The sequence below is a fragment of the Heptranchias perlo genome, chromosome X, assembly GCF_035084215.1.
Source record: "Heptranchias perlo isolate sHepPer1 chromosome X, sHepPer1.hap1, whole genome shotgun sequence".
Lineage (NCBI taxonomy): Eukaryota > Metazoa > Chordata > Chondrichthyes > Hexanchiformes > Hexanchidae > Heptranchias > Heptranchias perlo.
The window spans coordinates 9,890,875-9,914,847 of record NC_090370.1 but is presented as its reverse complement, the minus strand read 5'-3'; the positions used below and the strand labels follow the sequence as shown (position 1 = coordinate 9,914,847).

General features: G+C 44.5%; 1 protein-coding gene across 1 annotated transcript in view; it reads left to right on the top strand.

Annotated features, from left to right (window-relative positions):
- LOC137306891 (aryl hydrocarbon receptor-like) overlaps positions 1 to 23,973 on the top strand; it is a 45,339-nt gene that overhangs the window by 12,815 nt on the left and 8,551 nt on the right. The window contains exons 2-9 of the mRNA XM_067976279.1: positions 7,018 to 7,124; positions 8,787 to 8,876; positions 11,184 to 11,307; positions 15,023 to 15,153; positions 16,390 to 16,592; positions 17,747 to 17,856; positions 19,323 to 19,464; positions 20,237 to 21,746. Of these exons, the coding sequence (XP_067832380.1) occupies positions 7,018 to 7,124; positions 8,787 to 8,876; positions 11,184 to 11,307; positions 15,023 to 15,153; positions 16,390 to 16,592; positions 17,747 to 17,856; positions 19,323 to 19,464; positions 20,237 to 21,746 (2,417 nt within the window). The remainder of the gene's footprint in view (positions 1 to 7,017; positions 7,125 to 8,786; positions 8,877 to 11,183; positions 11,308 to 15,022; positions 15,154 to 16,389; positions 16,593 to 17,746; positions 17,857 to 19,322; positions 19,465 to 20,236; positions 21,747 to 23,973) is intronic.

Below are 23,973 nucleotides of genomic sequence, written 5' to 3'. Positions count from 1 at the left end.
GGAAGATGACGAGGGAGAGTTGAACCTTAAGACATGACTTGAAAAATAGTGCCAACAAGTTCCTTAGTGCGGTTTGATTCTATTTTCTTTTCATCTAATTTTCACAACAGAGAGTATTTTCTTTGGGGGATTGGTGAATGGCAGATGGTAATGCGGGGGCAGATGTAGGGAATTAAACCCAATCCCAGCTTCTTTGTTCCGCATGCCTACAAGCCAACACTGGCATGAATGGACTTGACCAGGGCTGGCAAGTGCAACTTGGTAGGAAAGAGGTGGGCGCCAGTGAGTGGCATGGCATGGCGAAGGCTAGTTGTGGACACACCCACGTTGTGTTTGAGACTATGCTAATCATATTGGCAACGCTCAGGAGTCTTTATAAATAGATAGGTCTAATTTGATCCCTGGAGTTGGATTGCATGCACGACCTTGTTGGGACAAGCAGGGAGGTGTTTTTTTTTGGCAGGCTTAAGTCTTTCATATTGTGCCAACATTGATTCATGCTGCAGGGACGATCAGTAAATAAATGAGATTTAATATTAGAGTAATCCTTTTGAGTATTCTACTTAATGATGCACACATACTGTGCTGGACAATCACAAGCTTCAGTTGTTGGCATTGACCACAGGAATTTCACTACTATTCCTGCATGTAAATAAAGGTGTGTTTGTGTATGTTGGGAGTGGGGGTGGGTCAGTATGGTGACAACTCTGCAATAATTACCTGTGAAATTGTTGAAATCGTGCAACTGGGGGTTGCATCTCTGACATGGTTCAAAAGGATTTTTAGGTTGAGCTGTGATAGCCGCCATGTTGGATTCCTGCCCTACCACTCATCATCCATGTGACTGGTCTTCTATTTACATCCAGGAATGTCATGCAAGCGTTTATTTTCGAGGCTTGTCAGCCCTTTCAACCTTGATAGTTAAAGGAGATACCTGGTCAACTAAAGGAATCACTGCAGTGCCCATCTAACATCAATAGGATCTACTTTTCAGTTATATTTTCCTGAGTCGTCATGTAGAAATTAAAGGTTCCTGTAACGCTAGTGTAGAACATGTATGGTGGGATAACATAGTTGGTTTCAAAATAGTGGTTCTTGCAATGATGGTGAGATCTTGCCTGCTATATGTTTTTAACTCATGTTTGTCCAAGCATTGATTAGACTTCAAATCACTAAAAAGAGTATGGTTACTTTAATTAGTATGTTCTGTATAAAACGTTTTTGAAGTTACAGATATACACTACCAAGTTCTATTTTATGTCCACCTACGGCACTCACTTCTACCGAGACAGACTGACTTGTATTATCTTTTCTCATGCACATAAAGCCAGCTGGCTAGATGCTACAATATTATTTGTCTTTCCAAGTCATAGAATGATTTATGTAATGAAATATTAGATTTGGCAGGCTGTAAAATTGAATTCACATATGTCACAATGGATCCTAGATCCATGGACTGGTTTTGGTTGTGGGTTTGGTTTCATTGAAACTCAAAAGGGCCTAAAGCCCTTAAGGTTTCTGTTGTGAGTTATACTATTTTGGAGCCGAAGTTTTGACCATCCTGAACATGAGAAAAATTCAACCATCTGAAGACTTAAGACCCAAAAGCTAATCTTACAGTCTCTAAATTCTTCAATCTGTGGTACACTGCACGTCGAGGAATGCTCCAAGACTCAATACCATGAACTGGTGGGGTTTGGGTTAGTGCTTACAGTTTTCCACTTGGTGAGCTCCTGATTTCCAATGTGCCACCCTGGACAGTTGCCCAGTAGAGGCCAGCCAATTTCCCACAGGAAAGGAAGTAAACAACTTCGGTTGGGCAATTTGGCTCAGCATGGTAGTCTAGGAACAGGAGGAGGCCATTCAGCCCCTCGAACCTGTTTCGTCATTCATGGCTGATCTGTATCTTAACTTCATTTACCCACCTTGGCTCCATATCCCTTAAAACATTTGCCTAACAAAAACCTATCAATCTCAGTTTTGAATTTTCAATTGACTCCCAGCCTCAACAGCTTTTTGGGGGAGAGAGTTCCAGATTCCCACTCCCCTTCGTGTGAAGAAGTGCTTCCTGAAATCACCCTTGAACGGCCTAGCTCTAATTGTAAGGTTATGCCCCCTTGTTCTGGACTGCCCATCAGAAGAAATAGTTTCTCTCTATCTACCCTACCAACTGCTTTAATCATCTTAAACACCTCAATTAGATCACCCCTTAATCTTCGATACTCGAGGGAATACAAGCCTAGTCTATGCAAGGATAGAGAGCACGTTAAATAGAAATATCATGACACTGGCAGAGTGAAGAGTGCTCTCTTGGGTTAGGGATGAGATGTGTTTGGCAGCATTCCATGCTATTGCGTTCTGACCTCCTCAAAATGCAATTTATTCAGTGATGCCAAGTGCCATTTTGCGCCCTTCTCCCTCCCCTCCTCCCAAATAAATATGAGTTTCAGACAGGCTTTCATTGGGATACTGAGGAAGAAATGTAGAGAATGGTGCCTGTCTTGGTGTGGAGCTTGAACCCACAGCTCTCTGAGCCAGAAGCGAGAGTGCTACCAACTGAGCTCGGTTTAATTGACAATGAGCCCAAAAATGTATCTATTTTAAAATCTTATGGGCTTTGGTGGCACACGCAGGTTAGTGCGCTGACAAGTGGTTTCTTTCTCCGAGCAGTCCCAGCTAATAATAAAGTTATAGACCCGAGTGACGCCCCATACTCTCTCCTCTTACTGGTGATCAAATATTTGTGGAAGAATGTGGAACTTGCTACCACAAGGAGTAGTTGAGGCGAATAGCATAGATGCATTTCAGGAGAAGCTAGATGAATACATGAGGGAGAAAAGAATAGAAGGTGATGTTGATAAGGTGAGATGAAGTAAGGTGGGAGGAGGCTCATGTGGAGCATAAACACCAAGATAGACCAGTTGGGCCAAATGGTCTGTTTCTGCGCAGTAAAATTCTACGTAATATTTCCTATCAAATATTCCTTTTTATGCGACAACAGTGGCATTGAAATCTATTGAATGCCGTGGGCCTTGAGGTTACCAGTGCACCACAGTAACCATCGTGAATACATCACAGGGGAGCTGTTGGATGCTGCTTCTCATCTCTTATTAAAGTTGAGTACTGATGCTAAAAACTTTACATTTATATCTGTTAGTGCTGATATTTGTGAGCAGGCTCATGTATATGCAATAAGGAGATGTTCGACACCAAGTTCATGGGCACATAATGACATTGCAGGATGTTGTAAACACTCTGATGACTACTTTCTTTGTCAGAGGTGGGCACTGAGGACCTAATGTGAGAAGCAAGTGCATGAAACCAAAGGACCCAACCTAATGCTTGTTGTTTAATGTTTTGCCACCTCGCAGTATTTTACTGGCAACATTCCCAACCCAGAAAATTGGGAAGCATTTCAAATTCTTGGTCCATTGAGCTTCTATAAAGTATGATTGAATGGGAAGTGCCTTGGTCCATTGAAAAAAATTGTTTACTACCTTTGCTATATTATTTTTCATACAAACTGTTAAACTATCTTATGCATGAGTGAAAGAGATAAACAGTTATGTCTATTATTGGCCAAACTAGTTTGTCCTTAACATGTAGGAGTATGCATACTATCAGACTGTAATAGACTACCTACTAACGGTGACATTTTATGACGTACACTGCATGTTCTTGAAACCACCCCATCAACAGAAAAAGCATATGAAGTATTCTTTTTAATCATGGCCCTCTCAATAACACTCTGCTACAACCGTTGGTATTTCTGAGTATTACAGAAATCATATAAACCCCCTCAACTGCGGTAACTTGCATTTATATAACGCCTTTAATGCAAGAAAAACGTCCCAAGGCACTTCACAGAAGTGTAATCAGACAAAAATAGATGCCAAGCCAAAGAAGAAATTAGAAGGTATAATTTAAAGCTTGGTCAAAGAGGTGGCTTTTAAGGAGGATCTTGAAGGTGAAGTGGGAGGTGGAGAGACGGAGAGGTCTAGGGAGGGCAATCCAGAGCGTAGGACCTAGATGGCATGGTTGACAATAGTGGGGCAAAATATGCCTCTTTCTCAACATATTTTAATCAGGTTCCCAAAGATTGTCTCCCAGCCAATGTTGTGCACCATCGCCGAGGAGAAGTTGGAACACTCCCCTGATTTCAACTGGACTAGATTGGAATTTAACCCAGATACATGGCTTTAGGGTAACTAATGTTACCCTAATATATTGTATTGGGGAAGAAGGGGCACATGTGAAGGGGAGGTGCCTCAATAAAATTTATTATTCTACCCCTAGAATTTCCTTTGGCCATCAATTAATGGTTCCTGAAGTTGCTCTCCATTTCTCCTTTGTGCATTTCTTCAGCAGACTACCTTCAGATCCCACATTGTTCAGTTGCTCCTGAGTAACCAGCCTCGACGAGTAAAGGGACAGTGAGCCTCCATGTTTTACTTCAGCTCATACTCCTATACTGTATAACCCTATCCTTTTCATTCTATCTCCAATCTTTTTCAATGTGAATCAGTTTCCTTTAGAAGGACAAAAGGGATTTTGTCCTCTCCTCCCACCGCCCCCAGGACAAACAAGGAAAATATTTTCAAGTCGCATCTGGGACTGATCATGCTGATTATAGATTTCAACCTGGAAATAATTACGATATTGTTCTGGTGCGTTTTGCATGGGAAAATGCTGGGGCTCATTACAGTGTAGTTGAAATGTGAAGCTGTCACGTCCTTCTTTTCCATTAAATCCTGTTTGCGCTACACATACAAATGTCCGTATTTAAAGGGGAAGTTAGCCCAGAATTTCCGATCGGCTTTATTTTAATGGCAGCAGAAAACCATTTGGCTAAAATAACACCGATTGGAAAATCATATTAAAGGTGTTAACTGGCATGTAAAAGTTAACACTGGTGTACATATATATCATTCATGCCAATTATAAGGAATCTTACAACACCAGGTTATAGTCCAACAGTTTTATTTGAAAATCACAAGCTTTCGGAGGCTTTCTCCTTCGTCAGGTGAGTGTCGAGATTCATTGAAAATTACCGCATATATAGTCATAGAACAATGCCTGGTGATTACAGATAATCTTTCCAACTGCCCGTTATCAAGGCCATCAAATGAATTGAATAGTGTTCAGATAGAGAAACCTTAGATACCAGACAACTGAATATACAAACGGCCAGAACCAAAGATAGAGAGGGAGAGAGAGAGAGAAACATCCGAAAGGAAGAGAAAGAGAGAGAATGACCAGTTGTATTAAAAACAGATAACTTTTTTTCCCCCCTGGTGGGGTTAAGTGTAGCGTGACATGAACCCAAGATCCCAGTTGAGGCCGTCCTCATGGGTGCGGAACTTGGCTATCAATTTCTGCTCGACGATTTTGCGTTGTCTTGTGTCTCGAAGGCCGTCTTGGAGAACGCTTACCCGAAGATCGGTGGCTGAATGTCCTTGACTGCTGAAGTGTTCCCCGACTGGGAGGGAACCCTCCTGTCTGGCGATTGTTGCGCGGTGTCCGTTCATCCGTTGTCGCAGTGTCTGCGTGGTCTCGCCAATGTACCATGCTCCGGGGCATCCTTTCCTGCAACGTATGAGGTAGACAACGTTGGCCAAGTCACAGGAGTATGAACCATGTACCTGGTGGGTGGTGTCCTCACGTGTGATGGTCACCCCAATCCTCTCGTGTGATGTCCACCCCAGTCCATCACCGGCATCTCCACATCATGCCAATTATAAGGGTAATGTACACTTGTTTGCGTAGATTCACACTAACATGGCTGTTGTACCCCTCATGATATCAGATAAATTAATATAGGCTCTTTTTTCCCTAAAATGTTCTTCTCCCCTCTTCTGAAGGTGTTGGTTTTTAGTTCTGGTGTCTCACCCAAATGACAGTTCTTCGTGTGTGCCCTCAGACGATACAATCCTACAGTGGAGGGCATTACCTGATGTTGATACTTCCCAGAAGGGGTTCAGGGATTAGCAATCAGGAGCAGGAACTCTGGATGATTTTCTTTTCTCTCTACTCATGCGTGCTGACCTGCGTGAGATCAGCTGATTCCCTACAGACTGGATGTTGAACCTGCGACCTTCTGGTCTCTGTGGCTTAATATTGCACCAGGCAGTGCTTTTTCCTCCTAAGCCTTGAGGAGAGAAGAACATTGGTTCTTTTGCCGTTAACACCACAGCTTGTGCTGTTCTCGAGTATTTACTCCTGTCCTGCAACAGATGTACAACTCTGTTTATGTAGTTCGGTGTCAAATTTTATTTGATAACGCTCCTGTCAAGCACCTTGGGGCGTTTTACTACGTTAAAGAACCTATATCAATGCAAGTTTTTGACAGCATACATGTACAGGAGCTTTACATGATACATGCACGGTCATATGCGATCAGATGGCAGTGAATTGTAGCTATACATATATTAACACGGAGGCATTATTCATACAATATCAGACATGAGTTCAGTTGTCAGCATTAACCCAGTGTGTACTCTGATGTGTAAATGGTGCAGATTTGTGTGTCTGTTCACTGTGCTGTGCTTTCCCCTCCTAATATTGAACAGCAAATATATTACTCCCAGAAATAACCTGCTAATACTGCACATTCTTCAACATAAATCTAATATTCCTTCTTAGTTTTTTTTTAAAAAATGGACTCTTCAAGTCCTGCGTTCCCACTTCCTGATCAGAAATGTGAGACCTAAAGGTTAAGTGATTAATGAATAAAAATTACTGTTCTAGCTCGCAAGCCTGATGGTGCTTTTTTCAAATGAATTGGTGTTAAGATGAACTCCCAAATTTACTGTCTTGTGTGATTCCTGTTACTAAGGAAACACTTGGGGCGAGATTTTCGACCCATTGACCGGGCAATAAATGTAGTCCCTGATCTGCGGCAGGTTATTACGGTAATTGTGAGGATCTTCTCCTTATCCTGCATCTGAAGAAAATGCCCTTTTTTGCTTACATTCCAAGTGATACTCACCAAGTGTTGTGCTTGTGGTTGCCTTGCAGTTACTCTGGAAAACGGGAAGAGATGTCCACCTGGCAAGACTGGAATGAACAGGCTGTTTTCAAACCTTGGCAATACATTGCAGTCGGAAGGGGACCTGCTACTACAGGTAAAGGAGGTTACAGGGAACATAGGAACAGGAGTAGGCCATTCAGCCCCTCGTGCCTGCTCCGCCATTTGATAAGATCATGGCTGATCTGTAATCTAACTCCATATACCTGCCTTTGGCCCATATCCCTTAATACCTTTGGTTGCCAAAAAGCTATCTATCTCAGATTTAAATTTAGCAATTGAGCTAGTATCAATTGCCATTTGCGGAAGAGAGTTCCAAACTTCTACCACCCTTTGTGTGTCGAAATGTTTTCTAATCTCGCTCCTGAAAGGTCTGGCTCTAATTTTTAGACTGTGCCCCCTACTCCTAAAATCCCCAACCAGCGGAAATAGTTTCTCTCTATCCACCCTATCTGTTCCCCTTAATATCTTATAAACTTCGATCAGATCACCCCTTAACCTTCTAAACTCTAGAGAATACAACCTCAATTTGTGTAATCGCTCCTTGTAACTTAACCCTTGAAGTCCGGGTATCATTCTAGTAAACCTACGCTGCACTCCCTCCAAGGCCAATATGTCCTTCCGAAGGTGCGGTGCCCAGAACTGCTCACAGTACTCCAGGTGCAGTCTAACCAGGGTTTTGTATAGCTGCAGCATAACTTCTGCCCCCCTGTACTCTAGTCCTCTAGATGTAAAGGCCAGCATTCCATTTGCCTTCTTGATTATTTTCTGCACCTGTTCATGACACTTCAATGATCTATGTAGCTGAACCCCGAAGTCCCTTTGGACATCCACTGTTTTTAACTTTTTACCATTTAGAAAGTGCCCAGTTCTATCCTTTTTTGATCCAAAGTGGATGACCTCACATTTGTCTACATTGAATTCCATTTGCCACAGTTTTGCCCATTCACCTAATCTATCAATATCCCTTTGTAATTTTATGTTTTCATCTACACTGCTTACAATGCCACCAATCTTTGTGTCATCGGCAAACTTAGATATGAGACTTTCTATGCCTTCATCTAAGTCGTTAATAAATATTGTGAATAACTAATGTGAGCTAATGTGAGGGGAAAAAAGCCTCAGGTTCCAGCCCTACTCCAGAGGCTTGAGCACATAATCCAGGCTGATAATTCAGCGCAGTACTGAGGGAGTCGGAGGTGTCGTCTTTCAGATGAGGCGTTAAACCGAGGTCCCGTCTGCCCTCTCAGGTGAACGTAAAAGATCCCACGGCCACTATTTGAAGAAGACCAGGGGAGTTCTCCTCGGTATCCAGGCCAATATTCCTCCCTCAACCAACACCAGCAAACACCAGATTGATTGGCCATTTATCTCATTTGCAGTTTATGGGATCTTGCTATCTGCAAATTGGCTGTAGCATTTGCCTACACGACAACAGTGATTACACTTCAAAGATTGTTTATTGGCTGTCCTATGGATGTGCAAGGTGCAATATAAATGCAAGCTTTAGCTTTCTTAAAGGGACAGTGCCCTGTGATTGCTGCTATTTTGGCATTAACGTAGTCACGTGTGTGAATGATGTGCCACATTTACAGAGTGGACAAGACCATATCTTTGTTTTTTAAGAAACACTTTCTAAGGAAAGTTCTTCCTCTTCAATATATTTGTGTCCTTTAAGGGTCTAAGGCAGGCACTATGAATCAGATAATCTCTTGAAAGTTCTGCTGGCCTAAAGGATTCAATGTCTTTGTGTTTCTAGGCACTGAACGGATTTGTCCTGGTAGTGACTGCGGAAGGCGACATATTCTACGCATCTCCCACCGTACAGGAATACGTGGGATTCCACCAGGTCAGTACTGGGGCTCGTAACGTCAGTAAAGGCAAGTGACGGGACCAGTGGGCTATGAAAAGTAGAGTGGTGTCTAACCACATGAGTCATGAGTGTAACGCATTGTGGGTAATTTTCACCTTGGGTGGTAAACTGGCAGAGGGCATTGCCCGCGGAGCGGATTGATTGCAACAGGATGGAAATTAGAGGGTTCTGTAATGGGCGGGCAATTTGCTCTGCCACATTACCACCCAGGTGGCGAAGTTGGAAATAACCCCCTTCGAGTCATGCCACCTCCTGTCATGAGTCATCAGTGGTTTATATTCTACGGTGCATCAATCACCACGTTGTGTATGTTGCTTTCCACTGCATATTTTTTATAGTAAGTTTTAAAATGACAAGTTCATAATGATTGGGAAGGTGCATATAGGAGAATATGGAAGGGCAGTAGTGTGTCAAGGGGTTCGGATGTGCAAGCAGTGAGAACTATATCGCATCATCTGAAGCCCAGGATCTCAAGTCCTGGAAATGAACTGCATTCCCACCACCAAATTTAGCAAATCTAGAATGTGTCACAAAAAGGAAGGGTAAGATCCTCAAAATACCTGTTGCAGAATGTTCATCCTTTGCTTTTATAATTATTTATCAAGTGTAAGCTGCAATGAGTGCCTTGGATTTTAATCAGTTCTAAGTTTCAGTCGTGGCTCATTTGGCAGCACTGTTGCCTCTGAGGCAGAATGTCATGGGTTCATGTCCCACCCTAGAGACTTGAGCACTTAATCTAGGCTGACGCTCTAGTGCAGTACTGGGGAAGAGCTGCACTATCTGAGGTGTTGTCTTTTGGATGAGATGTCAAAGCGAGGCCCCATCTGCCCTCTCAGGTGGATGTAAAAGATCCCACAGCGCTATTCAAAGACGAGCAGGGGAGTTCTCCCTGGTGTCCTGGACAATATTTATTCCCTCAACCAACTGCACTAAATTATCTGGGCATTATTTCATTGCTGTTTGTGGGATCTTGCTGTGCGCAAATTGGCTGCCGCGTCTCCTACATTATAACAGTGACTACACTTCAAAAGTACTTCATTGGCTGTAAAGCGCTTTGGGATGTCCTGAGGTCGTGAAAGGTGCTATATAAGTGCAAGTGTGTCTTTAAATCTTTCACGTTATTTTAACTTACTGCTTTAACTTCACACGTAGGCAGTGGTTTCACATCACAGCCGATAAGAGGGAGAGTACAGGGCTTTGGTTGTGAGTTTGAGCTAGTTCTAACATTTGACTATGCCACAGTGCTTTACATTTAATTAGATGTCAGGTGGGTGGCTAGGGGGATGCACCACAGGTGCAAAAGCAGACCACCAGTTTCTATGCTGCGTTATCCAATGGGAAATGGGCCTGTCATTCTACGTGAGATAATTATCGCGAGTCAGGAGGGCATGGGATTGTGATCTCACTCAGGGTTCTTCCATCAAGTCTTAGGCTTGGATGTTGTCATGCTCTTGAGGTTCATGCTGCAAGAGCTGGGATGGATTGATGACTTGTAGGCTTGAGCAACCCTGGAAATCTGAAGCCCAAAACGGGCCTGTACATAAACTAGGCCTGTGCCTACTGGCAGTCGGCTGGTTCTAGTTTCTTCACCACTTGTATTCCCCCTAGGGTTTTTTTTAACAACTAAAAGAAACTAGAAATTATATTGTTCCTTAAATGGTTTATGCTGGTTTGAATCTCCTGCACTCTGGTGGGTAATGTAGAATTAAAACTGAATGTATGGCCCCAGTGGGCACCCATAGTACATTTATTCAAGGATTTGGGTGGTCATTTCTACAAACTTGTACTGAACTTTGGGTTGTGGTGCATGACGTTGAAGGGCTTTCTTCTTGAAAGTCCCCTAGTTCTGAAGTTGCATCTAGCAAATGACTTACATGAAAGTAAGGACTCGATGGGAAGAATGGCCTGCTTCTGTCCTATAACCTTTCTATGATTCTATGAAAATACGACCATACGAAATTGTCGGGCAGGAAAAGACCAGCTCGTCCGTCAAGCCTGCCCCACACCGTGTTGGCTGGAACATCATGACTAAACACTTGTTCTCGCCCCCCCACCCGCACATCTCCCATCTGTCCCGCAGCCATGCCATCTCCTGGGAGAGGCAAAAAAAGAACCAAAAAACCCGGTGCCAATAAGGGGAAAAAATACACAGGAGAATTCCTCTCCGACTTTTTCTTTCTTTTTTTAAAAATCTTTTTTTTTCATTTCCCCTCTCCCTTTTTCTTCTCTCTCTGCCCCCTTTTCTTGTTAACACTGATGGCTCTTCTCCCCTCTATGTTGTAGACTGCTCTCATGCACCAGCCTGTGTTTGAACTGATTCATCCTGAAGATCACAATGAATTTCGGCGTCAACTGCATTGGGCACTGAACCCAATACCACTCTCTGACGTAGGGCAGTCAGGACCTGGTAAGTCAATGCATCACAAGAGAGGCTCACTATTTGTTGCTCTGGCTATCCATAGAGGTTGGGGGATGGTTTACTGAAAATCCCTCTAAATACTGACATCCTTGTTTCTTATTTTTGAAAGCTTTCATGAAAACCAGTGGCGACTGAGTGATGTATTGGGTTGGACACTATTTCATCTCTGGCATCTGGGGGCAAATCCAGGGATGAAAACTTACTTTGCTGTCTGTAAAAGTTGTACATAAAATGAGTTTGTGCAGTCTCGATCCAGTTCCTAAAAGGCATGGACCTACAGCACAAATCTTCCCCTAATTTGAGCTCAAATTGACAACCTCACATACAGAATGGCTGGTGTGGAAAGTGCAAAGAATGTCACACTAGTGCAGTAGGAGGTGGTCTTCTGAAATTGGGACTGAGGCGCATTGTTGAATAAATTGAGCTCCATTCTGCATCTAACTGTCTATATCTGGGAGTGCTTGATGCTGACACTGGGTGCCTTCCCTAAAAGGGAAATGTTCGTTAGCACTAGTAGCACAAAAATTGCAAACCCAATAATCCCAATGGTACTGACTAAAGGTCATACTAAAGGTCATGGTTATGTCTCTATGGTTGACTATACTAGTGATGGTCTGGGCAGGGCACAGGATGGGCTTGCCTCAGGTGAAGGTCTTTCTTCTGGGAAATACAACTGCTCTTGAGTTCCTTATTTATACCCTGGGGTGTCATTGGGGTATCTTCATATCTCCCTGAATGTGCAAGGGATTCAAATATCCAGTCCCACAACAGAAAGTACTTCCCTTTCTCTGCGGGGAGTGGGCAGATATGGCCTTCCTCCAGGAGTCCCCGGCAAAGCCTGAAACAGCTCCATAGGCACCGCCCCATGGCTCTGGTTCCTCTCCCAAGAAGCAGATGGTCGCCATCTTGATTTGTGAGGTCTCCCATTTTCAGTTGAGTATATGTCAGCAGAACCTCTATGTTATGGTTTGGGTGGCGCGCCCATTACACTATTAAGCAATTATGCCCCAAACACTGACTTAGTTTCATCTCTAGCCTTTTTTGTCTGGCCTCTCAGATTGTAGCTCACCATCGGATTTGTGATCTTCCTGGCATTTTGGCTCCCCCTTTGCTGTGACCTTGTGCCATGAATAGGAGGGCTTGGTGCTAGTGGATGTGTGCAAAGGTGTATCCCCACAGCTTCAGGTTACACCTTTTACTTTAATCGCGACAGATCCTATTCAGGGATTGATTTACGTCTGTCGTTGAACAACAGGAAAATAGGACGAGAGGACGTAAATTTAAATGAATGAAATGGAGGCTTAAAACTCGCAGCAGGAAGAACTTTCATTTTAACTCCTATAGGTTGAAATCATGCTTTGTGATCAGTAACAAATGTATTAACGCATTGGTACGAAATTCCTTTGTCTACTATTTTAACCAGTGTTAAGCTGCTTGTTTTAGCCCCTATAATTGTACTTTCAATCAACATCCTGTTGCCTTTCCTGTTCTCTGCAGACAGGTGCCAATGCCATCTCGTCCTGCAATTTTCTTCAGCTTAATGTCAGTGAAACCAAAGCCATTCTTTTTATCTCTCACCATCATCTATTTGCCTCTCGCCCGACTCCATCAGACTCCCTAGTTGCCCACTTAGGCTAAATTTCACCCCCCCCCCCCGCCCACCCCCATCCAATGGCGCTCAACCTTAGTGCCCTGTTCAACCCTGAGTTGAGCTTCTTAACCCACATCTGGTCCGTTGGCAGGCTCTCATTGTTCCACATCTGGAGCATTGCCTGTTCACACTGCTAGCTCTCCCTTCCCACTGCAGAAGCCCTAATCACCTTGAGGATTGACTTCATCGAAGCTCTCCTCTCTGGCCTCCACACCTCCACTCTTCCTAAACGTCAGCTAATCCAGACTTCAGTGGACCATGTCTTCACCCACCCAGGGTCCTGCACACCCATCATCTTTGTCCTTTCCAAGCACCACTAGGGCCGTGGGAATCAACTTAAGATCCTCATGATCAAAACCTTCCATGGCGTCTCCGAGTGATATGCCATAAGTCCCAGTCACACCCTACGATCACCTATCTCTGGATTACTGCTCCTTGTGCTTCACCATTGAGGGCCAATCATTCGGTCAATACCTTTTGTAATTCTTCCTGAAAACCCCTTGCCTTGTTACCTCACTCTCTGCCTTTAGAAGCCTCCTAAAAATCCTTCTCTTTGACCGCACACCTTTGGTTCCTTCCCCCAAATTTCCTCCTTTTCCTGCTTCACCAAGCCCCGTTCTCCCATCACCCCCTGTGCTCGCTGACCTACATTGGCTCCCGGTCCAGCAACACCTCGATTTTAAAATTCTCATTATTGTGTTCAAATCCCTCCATGGCCCTCGCCCCCTCCCTATCTCTGTAACCTCCTCCAGCCCTACAACCCTCCGGGATCTCTGCGCTCCTCCAATTCTGGCCTCTTGCGTATCCCCGATTTTCTTCGCTCCACCATTGGTGGCTGTGCCTTCAGCTGTCTAAGCCCTAAGCTCTGGAATTCCCTCCCTAAACCTCTCTGCCTCTCTCTCTTCTCCTTTAAGATGCTCCTTAAAACCTACCTCTTTGACCAATCTTTTGGTCACCTGTCCTAATACCTCCTTATGTGGCAAATTTTGTTTGATAATCGCTCCTGTGAAGCACCTTGGGACGTTTTACTACATTAAAGGCACTATATAAATGCATGTTGTTGGTGTCCAGCTCCTTGCCTGATAAAGGACTCTGAGATGAGCTTTTACAAGCACAATATAAATACAAGTTGTTATCATCTTCCTCCTTGTTGAGACTCTCACTATAATACCTCTTGCCTGGTTTACGTGATCTTTCCAAGTTACTATTGATTTGTTTGATCCTGCCTCGGGCATTTGTTACAAACTTGCACTTAGTCTTCTTGCAAAATAACAAATGTACTGTGGTGTTCTTTCTTTATAATTTTGCCTGGGGTTTTTCAACAAGAATAACAACTTGCACTTGTATAGTGCCTTTGAAACATTGTAAAATGTCCCAAGGTGCTTCATAGAGGTGAAAAGCAGGTGTAGAGCATTATCAGGAGTGTTGAGGGAGGTGACCGAAGGCACCATTGAAGGGGAAGGTTTTGAGGAATTACATAGAATGTACTACACAGAAACAGGCCATTCGGCCCAACTGGTCTATGCCGGTGTTTATGCTCCACCTGCGCCTCCTCCCAATTCTACTTCATTTAACTCAATCAGCATATCCTTCTATTCCTTTCTCCCTCATGTCTTTATCTAGCTTCCCCTTAAATGCATCTATGCTATTCGCCTCAACTACTCCCGAGTTCCACTGCTAAATCTACTGAAGGTGAGGAGGAGGTAATGAGGTGGAGGGGTTTAGGGGAGAGAGTTCCAGAGTATGGGGCTGAGATGGCTGAAGGCTCTGCCCTGAAAGCAAGTTGTTTTCCCCCTCGTCTTGAAGCGATTGCAATTCAAAAAGGAAAAAGTTCCAAAAAATGAGAGCCATGGAAATAGGCCGCAGTTCATAGTTGTTCCTCAGGTGCATTTGGCGTTTGGGGAACCAGGGTGGAGCAAACCTTCTGACCATGCCACAAATAACTGCAGTGCAGATTAATTCATCGTTTCAGTCCAGGAATTGCCTTCAAATGATTGGAAAGTTCCTCCTTGAAGTGGTGATTTAAGATGTTTTGTGTGTTCTTGAATCCAGGTAGCAGCACAAAGTGTGAAGCTGTTGCCAGTTACGATCCAGAGCAGCTCCCATCAGAGAACTCCACCTTCCTGGAGAGGAAGTTTGTGTGCAAAATGCGCTCTCTCCTCAATAGCCCCTCTGGCTACGTGGTAAGAAATCTTTCAACGCTGCTACATGTAGACTAAAAAGCTATTGAAGCATTGTGATGTGTGCAGGTTACTTTGAGAAGTATGCGGACCATGGGGTGATTTGTGCTGCTCAGAAGCTTCTCATGATGTCCCTCGGCAAAATTCAAGCCCGTCTCTCTTTCCTGTTGCATTTCTACTCTCTACACTGTGTCCCATGATTTTGACTATTTTTTGTTACAGCCAAACTTAAAGGCAGGTCTTGTGAGGGAAAAAAAGATCTACTTAATGCAAAAAGAATCAGCCAGATGACTAAACGGCTGGTGCATGTCTGCTCATATGCAGCTGTTTTGACAGCTGTTAATTAGAGGTCCAGCTGGCTCATCCTTCTGTCGGCTGCTGCAGTCAGGTGTGACAGTCCACATGTGCCCGTGCTCCGGGCGTGACGGTCCGCGTGCGCCCCTGCTCCGGGCGTGACGGTCCGCGTGCGCCCCTGCTCCGGGCGTGACGGTCCGCGTGCGCCCCTGCTCCGGGCGTGACGGTCCGCGTGCGCCCCTGCTCCGGGCGTGACGGTCCGCGTGCGCCCGTGCTCCGGGCGTGACGGTCCGTGTGCGCCCCTGCTCCGGGAGTGACGGTCCGTGTGTGCCCGTGCTCCGGGAGTGACGGTCCGTGTGTGCCCGTGCTCCGGGCGTGACAGATATCCAAGTGGTAGAATACATACAGGATCATTGCCTTCATTAAAAAGCAATATAAGCCTTTCAGTCCTGGTTCACTCCATTGTAGCCCTGGTCCTTCATAATGTCACTACTGGAAGGTGAGAGCAGCACGTGGCTGACATAGGTCACATTGAGGCCAATTTTTCCATTGTCTTCAACTTCAACAAAAAATCAGCAGTAAAATTGGCATGATGCCAGCAGGAAGTGGCGTGATGCCAGCAGGAAGTGGCGTGATGCCAGTAGGAAGTGGCAGTGGGCTGTTCATTTGCGTTTAATGTTGTTCTGAGGATTCACGCTCGTCCAGAAAATGGGTCAATAAACATTAACAAAATGAGCTGATTTTTGCTTCTTAAGATTTTAACTGTCACTTGTGTAGAGCTGTGATGAAACAAAACTACCACTGTCACGAGGGCCAACATGGGATGGTCAATGCTCTACCACTAGAGTTGCTGAGTTGCTCCATGTCGTACCTTTCTGCTTTTGAAGTAACGCTGCTTTAATTGAAACCATTGTTTCCCTTTCCTTTTCTAATTGATGCGTCTAGGCTCTAAACATCGAAGGCAGACTGAAGTATCTCCATGGCCAGAACAAGCGGGCAGAAGATGGCTCCCTCCTCCCTTCACAGCTGGCACTCTTCGCCATTGCAACTCCTCTCCAGGTGCCTCCGATCCTTGAGATCAGGACCAGAAGTGCTCTCTTTCAGACTAAACACAAGCTCGACTTTTCGCCTGTTGCCTGTGATGCAAAGTAGGTACCACTGTAGATGTTAGGAGGTCCCTCATTCAGGAGGCCTGCTATATTGGTGTTTTTAATGGTGACCAGGGATGAATTGATTTTACAGATTGCCACAGATGGGGGAGCTTCTGAAGAGTTGATGAGCTTACTTTTTGACATAGTTCTAGAATGTTCTCCTCACTAAAGGGTCAAATTCAGGAGCCCCTGGAAGATTAATGGACTCCACTTTTTTCCTTGTCCATTAGCTGTGCTACCCTTCCTTTGGAACGCCTGTGCATGTATGAACATTGTTAAATTATTAAGAGTGAGAAAAGCTTATTGGGGTGAGAAAAGATTTTGGCTGCGACAGGCCACAGACACCTCAATTGAAAAGTCTTGATCAGCCTGTCAGGATGCACAATTGGGTGGTGTAGAAAGTAAACGCTGAAGTCTTTTTCCCTTTTCTGCACCAATTAATATTCACATATACTAAAAAGAGGTAACGAATGTCCACGCCAAGAGAATGGAACACTTTTTTTATATCAGTTTTTGCAGTCAGTGTTGTCATCGAGCACCCCAAGGTCTCGTAGCTAGGGCAAATTCAAAATAAGGTTTCTTCTACTTTTACCCCCAGCAATATACTTTAACCCTAACCTCAGAAAAGCACCAAAGTGACATCTCCATTTCCCTCACCAACCATCCTTATGGCCTGTCTGAGTGAGGTTGCCAACTGACGTGCTCATCAGGAACTGGGTGAAGCCTGTCCAAGTTTCTTTTTCCTGGGATTCAGAGAGAAAGGAGGATTTCATCTCGTGCCTGGGCTGGATTTGAACCCAGGACCTAGAGCTGAAAGGCCAATTTGTTAACCGACTTCGTTACCCAGTCCCCTGACGAATTTTAAAAGAAAGTTTTGCATCCTTCCCAAAGGGACGAGATGTATGGAACTTGGCGGACTCTGGGGAAAAGTGGACAAAAGTTGAAGGGGAAATAGCTGAATTTAAAAACCGTATGCAATACAACTGTAAATGAACCACAAATTGGATTCTGTTAATCGTCGATGTTTAATAGCCCACTTGTTCTCTCTTTTGACAGCATGATGTGACTCGTATTAGTGTGAGAAAAGTAACTAATGCAGAATGTTGACTTTTCTGCTTTTTTTTGACTTAAAAAATCCTCATCCTTTCCAGGGCTAGGATTGTGCTGGGTTACACGGAGCTGGAACTGTGCATGCGAGGGTCAGGATACCAGTTTATTCATGCAAACGACATGCTTTACTGCGCAGACAACCATGTTCGATGTAAGTAGCAGTTCTGGAACTGGATAGTAGATCGTCGTTGAACATTTTACTGTTCAATGTGTTTTTAATTTCTTTTTTCCCTGCCCCCCCCATATTATTTATGTTGTGCTGTGTAGTGTTACACACTGGGGACCCGATTGCACAAGACTGGGACACAGCAAATGTCCAAAATGATGTGACCAGGTCTTGTATAAATTGGATCCTGATGTCAAACTAAAGGACCAAGGCCCACAGCGCAGGTCATCTCCAAGGTTGAAAAGAGTAGAAGAGAAGAGAAGATGAGATAAATCAAGGTTTAGGTAATGCCAAGCTTGGGTTTTAAAAGCCTGTAAGATTGTGAATTCCCTCGCCAAACCTCTCCACCTCTCTCTTCTCCTTTAAGACGCTCCTTAAAACCTACCTCTTTGACCAAGCTTTTGGTCACCTGTCCTAATATCTCCTTATGTGGCTCAGTGTCAAATTTTGTTTGATAATCGCTCCTGTGAAGCGCCTTGGGACGTTTTACTATGTTAGAGGTGCTATATAAATGCAAGTTGTTGTTGTATATTGTAAGGAATTTCACACAATCCCAACATGAACACTAAAATCAGTACCAGTGGGGCTCCTGTGGCATTGCTTACAGTGAATTGGGGGATGTGGTAGCAGTTTGTGCAACTGACAGTGAAGTAATTGGATAGAGCTAATTTGAGTCAATCAGTTTAAGTGGATAGTAGTAGTTCTTTTTTGAGTGGTTTCTGAGAGGTTTGAGCCAATTAGAAAAGTGTAATAGATTTTTTTTGTGCTTTTGATACATTTAAAGTGTGACGTGCTACCTGCATGAATTTTAATATATTAAAGATAGATTATTAAACCCATCTTAATGTAAGTAAAAGCACATATTTTACTGCCTTCAGCTGCCTAGGCCCTCAGCTCTGGAATTCCCTCCCTAAAACTCTCTACCTCTCTCTCCTCCTTTAAGACGCTCCTTAAAACCTACTTTTTTAATCAAGCTTTTGGTCACCTGTCCTAATATCTCCTTATGTGGCTCGGTGTCAAATTTTGTCTGATAATCGCTCCTGTGAAGCATCTTGGGATGTTTTACTATGTTAAAGGTGCGATATAAATGCAAGTTATTGTTGTACATCTGATCCTAGACATTATTTCCTTCCTTCCATGTCCTCCCTCCCTCCCTCTCTCTTTCTTTCTCTGTCTGTCTCTCTCTCTATCTCTATCTCTCCATTCCATTTCCTGTCGCTCTATCTCTATCTCTCTCTAGTCTGTCTCTCTCTCTTCCATCCTCTTTCTCTCTCTTTCTCTTCCATCCCCTTCTTTGTCATTCTCTTCCCCTCTCTCTTTTTCCATCTTTCTTTCTTTCTTTCTCGTTCTCTTGCATTTTCTCTTTTCCTCTTCCTCTTTCCACGATTCCTACCCACATTGCAGTGGCTGGGCTGGGCTGTTTTTAATCATTAATTTCTGTCCTTTTCCAGTAATGAAGACGGGAGAGAGCGGAATGACTATCTTCAGGCTCCTGACGAAACATAATGTATGGATCTGGGTCCAAGCGAATGCTCGTCTGGTCTACAAGAATGGGCAGCCAGATTGCATCATAGCAAAGCAGAGACTCCTGACGTATGTAGACCCAAAATATCTCAGTGCCATGCTTCATATTATTAGCCTTTGTGTATACTTTTCAGTTGAGATCTTGAGCTGATTGAGAAAACAGGCTGTGATACAAATGTTGCAAATGCTTATTTCAGAATGAGTAGAAATAAAGGCGTTTTGCAACTTTTAAAACATTTTTAAGGGTGTTTATTTTATTAATACATCAGTGTAATAGACTATTGCTGACGTTCAGCATTATTACTGTAATACTGGGGGAAAAGTTGAATGTAAACTTTTCTGTTACGTTGATCTAAAACGTAATCAAATTTGCAATCCAGCAAGTTCACTTCTGTTGCGTTTTGAGTGTGTGCTTCCTTGCACCCTCACTTGCTCCTCCTCACTCGCATGCTCACTCAGTCTCTTGCACCCTCACTTACTCTCTCTCTTTTGTACATTCTCTCTCTCTCACACACCCTCACTTCTCTCTCTCGGTCTCACTCTGGCTTGTTGTCTTGCTCCTGCTTGTCTCTTGCACTCTCAACCCACGTGCTTCCTCACTCTCCTCCCTACTCTTGCTTCATTATTCCATTCCAACTCTCTGCTCTTGTGCGCTTGCTCCTTTGCATGCGCCCTCACTCTATTTCACACCTCTGAGCTCTCACTTTCTGTCTTGCATACCTATTTCCCCCCACAGTAGCTCTTGCATACATACACTCTTTATTATTCGGTTCTTAAAAGTCTCAATTTAAAAAGTGTGTGTATATATACACAATTGAAGAATTCACTTATTTTTCCACAGAGATAAAGAAGGCATTGATCACTTTCAGAATCGTACGATGCCTTTCCCACTTGCCTTCTCAACAGGGGAGGGTGTCTTATATGACAACAGTGCCCCCATGGTTGGGCTCACCAATCCATTTCCATCTGAGAATGGTAATTCCAATATGGAACAGAATGAATGCGTAGATCCCAACTCGCTCCTTGGAGCCATGATGAGCCAAGACAAGGCGGTGTATATCAGCCATCCGGCGGTAGAGCCCAAATACTCCTTCAGCCGAATCGGTGGAGCAGTTGGCAGTGGAATGGGAGGAAGCGCACCATGTCCCCAAAATGGAGAGATAAACATAAAAGAGGAGGAAACCAGCTGTAAGCAGGATGATGATCTGTTGTCCATATTGGATGACATCCTTCAAAGTGACAATGGTGAGGGGATGACGAGCCTCCCTAATGTGCTGGACAGCTTGGGACCGGAGGACTTAGAGCTCATGCAATGGGTAGAGAGCACGTTGAGCATGGAGATGGATTCAGAATGCCCCCTCAATGACATGCTCACAAATGACCAGGTTTTGTCTTATGTTCATCAATCCCTGAAGGACAAAGAGATGGAAGGGCATTGTCCTCGCCAGCCAAACAGTTTGCAGCCAAATTTAGGTGCAGGGGACCAGTTGGCTCAATGTTCAAGCACATCACAGAGGGAGGCTCATAGGTCACCTCGGGTACCATCATTGCACATGCAGCAGAATGCGCCATCACCGATTCTTCAACAGTCGTCAAAAGCAAATTACTTGGCCCAAGTAGTAGTGCGACCTTGTAGTCCAGCACACAGAATGCAACAGCAGCAAAGCATGCAGCAGCAGCAGGACTTATTTCAGCAGCAAAGCATGCAATGGTCCCATTCTATACAGCAGCAGCGTGTGCAGAATGCCAGTCCCATGCAGCAACAATACACGCAGCAGCAACTCCTCTGTAAGCAATGGGCTACAAGACCAAGCCCTCATCTGCAGCACTTGCAGCAACCTAATGGCCAACTGCGAACGCAGTACTGCAACCAGCAGCCATACCATTATATACAGCAATTCAGCAATCCTAGTCCATCCCCAGTCAGTGGACTAAACCCAGCCAGCACAATGAACCATAGCGTCAGCAATGGATACATGAGAGCGCCACAGATCTGTAGAGTTGAATCACAGCAAAACCCATCTCTCTTTAATCCACCATCCAACACGGCAAATGTCCCTTTCTGCGTAGCTCCATCTCAGCACAGCAGACTTGATGCTAATTATCCAAGCATTGCACTAACAAGTCACGGACAAGAGACTAGGAATCAAACTGGCTGGTTCCCCGAAGCGAGCCAACCAAATGGAACGGCGTTTCCACTTTTCAGCTCCACGGCACCTCATGTGGGAGGGAAAAGTACAAACCTTTCCGTGTTTCACTCAACATCGACAGTCCCACTCTCCCATATGAACGAATACTCAAGCTTACAGCCCGAAGAGCAAAATGGCTGGCGCGCCATGGATCTGTACAAGGTAAGATCAGCCATGATCTGATTGAATAGCGGATCAGGCTCGAGGGGTCGTATGGCCTATTCCTGCTCCTATTTCTTATGTTCTTATGTAAGCCCAGGTTTTTAATTTTTTTTAAAAGTAGTGATTGCCAAAAAATGAATGACTGACAGAATGATAAAACCATGTGCTTTTGGATCTGGAGCAGGTTTAAATTTAGCCCACGCTGGCGGACATTGATCTGGAGGAGGGATTTCTGTGGGCTCAAGACCACTTTGGAATCTAGTATCAGATCCTCCTGCTTAGTGTGTCGAAAGCTAAGATCCAATGCCATTATGACAAACTTGGAAGGATTATCACAGCAGTTATTTTTACCAAGTGTTCTTACCGAGATTTCAGTTGAGCTTCAGATGGAATCAAGGTAGAGTTAATTCTAATAATTGTGGCCAGTTTGACTGCCCAGTCTCCATCTTCGAAGTCACTCGAAGAAGATCTGAGTTGAAGAGAAAGGGGAACTGAAATGGGCAAGACAAGGATTTGACGTGGAAACATTGATTGATGTATAAAAAACATTTTGTATATACACATGCAAACTAGACAACTTGCATGCCAAGAACCATCAGTTACTCCACAGGAATGGGCTGATGAGTTTTGACATTCTCGATGCCCATTTTAGACAGGGGGTAATTCAGACAGCCAACTGTGAGAAAGAGAGCGAGAAAAATAAGTCTTCAAGGACATGCAGCACCAGATGGGACATGAGTTACAGGAGCTGACAACAGAATGAGAATTGAGCCAGAAATCAATGGGGGAAATTAAAGAATGCTAAGGTAATGCGGGTGGATTGCAGTTTTATTCAGCTAATGATATCACGGATTCCCTTTCTCAAAGGTATTTGATTACATCAGTGCTCCATGAGGAATCAAAGTCGGTAATGGGACCTTTCAAGTACAAATTTCTGCTTCTAGTCTGCAAGCTGAGTTCAGTGCACAATGTCAGCGACACAACTTATAACTTCTACACGTACCTTGTTGAGTTTCGAGGTGTTATTTTGTGCTCATTAGGTTGACGGCTGTTCCTTCTGGAAATGGAATGCTTTCTTTCCTTGCACCCATTGTCTGCATCGAGCATCCCAAGTCGGTTATGGCACTGCCAGCTGAAAAGGCTCTCTCTACCCTGCCTTCAATAACGCCTAACCTCACTGCTGCATCAGTGTGATCACTCAGTTGCCCAGACTACATCCTAATGGTCTTTCTGAGTTATAACTGACAATTACTGTCTCATTTATGGGCAGGTTTACACTGTGGCCTCTGGCCTACTTGAGACTGGCCAAACTCATTGCACTCTGCATCCTCGCAGCCTGGACTGGATTTAAAACTCGGGCTCCAGGTGCGAAAGGATAAAACTTAACCCATTCCCAAGAATTTCCACTCTGATTCTGCAGTATTCAAATCAGCATGCAGTGAGCTCATTCAGTTCTTCTGAGATTATGTTCAGAAGGAATAGATCCAGTACAACACAGTGAGGGGAATTTTAACTCCCAACCCGTCCCCCCCCACCAGCGGAAACCAGGCAGGTGGCAGTTAAATTGGAGTGGGGGGGACTTACCCACTTCCTGCCCTCATCTGGCTGACTGCAGTTTTAAATTGAAGGCAGCAAGGACACCCACCCAAAGCCAGCGGGATCCTTCTTTAAGTATGTAGATTGGGCTCCTGATGATGTTGTTCGAAGCCTGACTGCAATGTTAACCTGAGGCCTTAGCGGGAGACCAGTGGTGGCTTCTCTGCCAGGCCAAACGTGTTGGGAAGTAGATCGGGAGCGAGAAGAGGCCCAGAAAGGTAAATTTTGAAAAAAAAGTCAGTTCCCTTGTGGGGCCAGGAGGAGCAGCAGTGCTTCTCCAGGACCCACAAAGAAACCTTCCACCTCCCCTGCTCTGGGCTTCCTTCCCTCGACCCCGACTGTGATCCCTGTTGGACCCCCCCTCCTGTCTACTTATTTTAGTACCGGGGAACGTTGTCTCTGGTCCCTGGCGGTGGCCTCCTATTGCCAGATTTTAACGGCCGGGCAGTCGTTTCTCGACGACCTCCAGGCTGTTGGGAAGTCGGCCAGCAGCGTGCTGACGAGTCCTGGCCATTAAAATCTTCTGGGCCTCTCTGTTGCCGCTCCTGGATGGGCTTGGCCACTCTCTAGGCCGTGCTTCTGCCCTTGAGTTAACAACAACCCCAGTATTTCTAGTCCCATGACTTTCTAT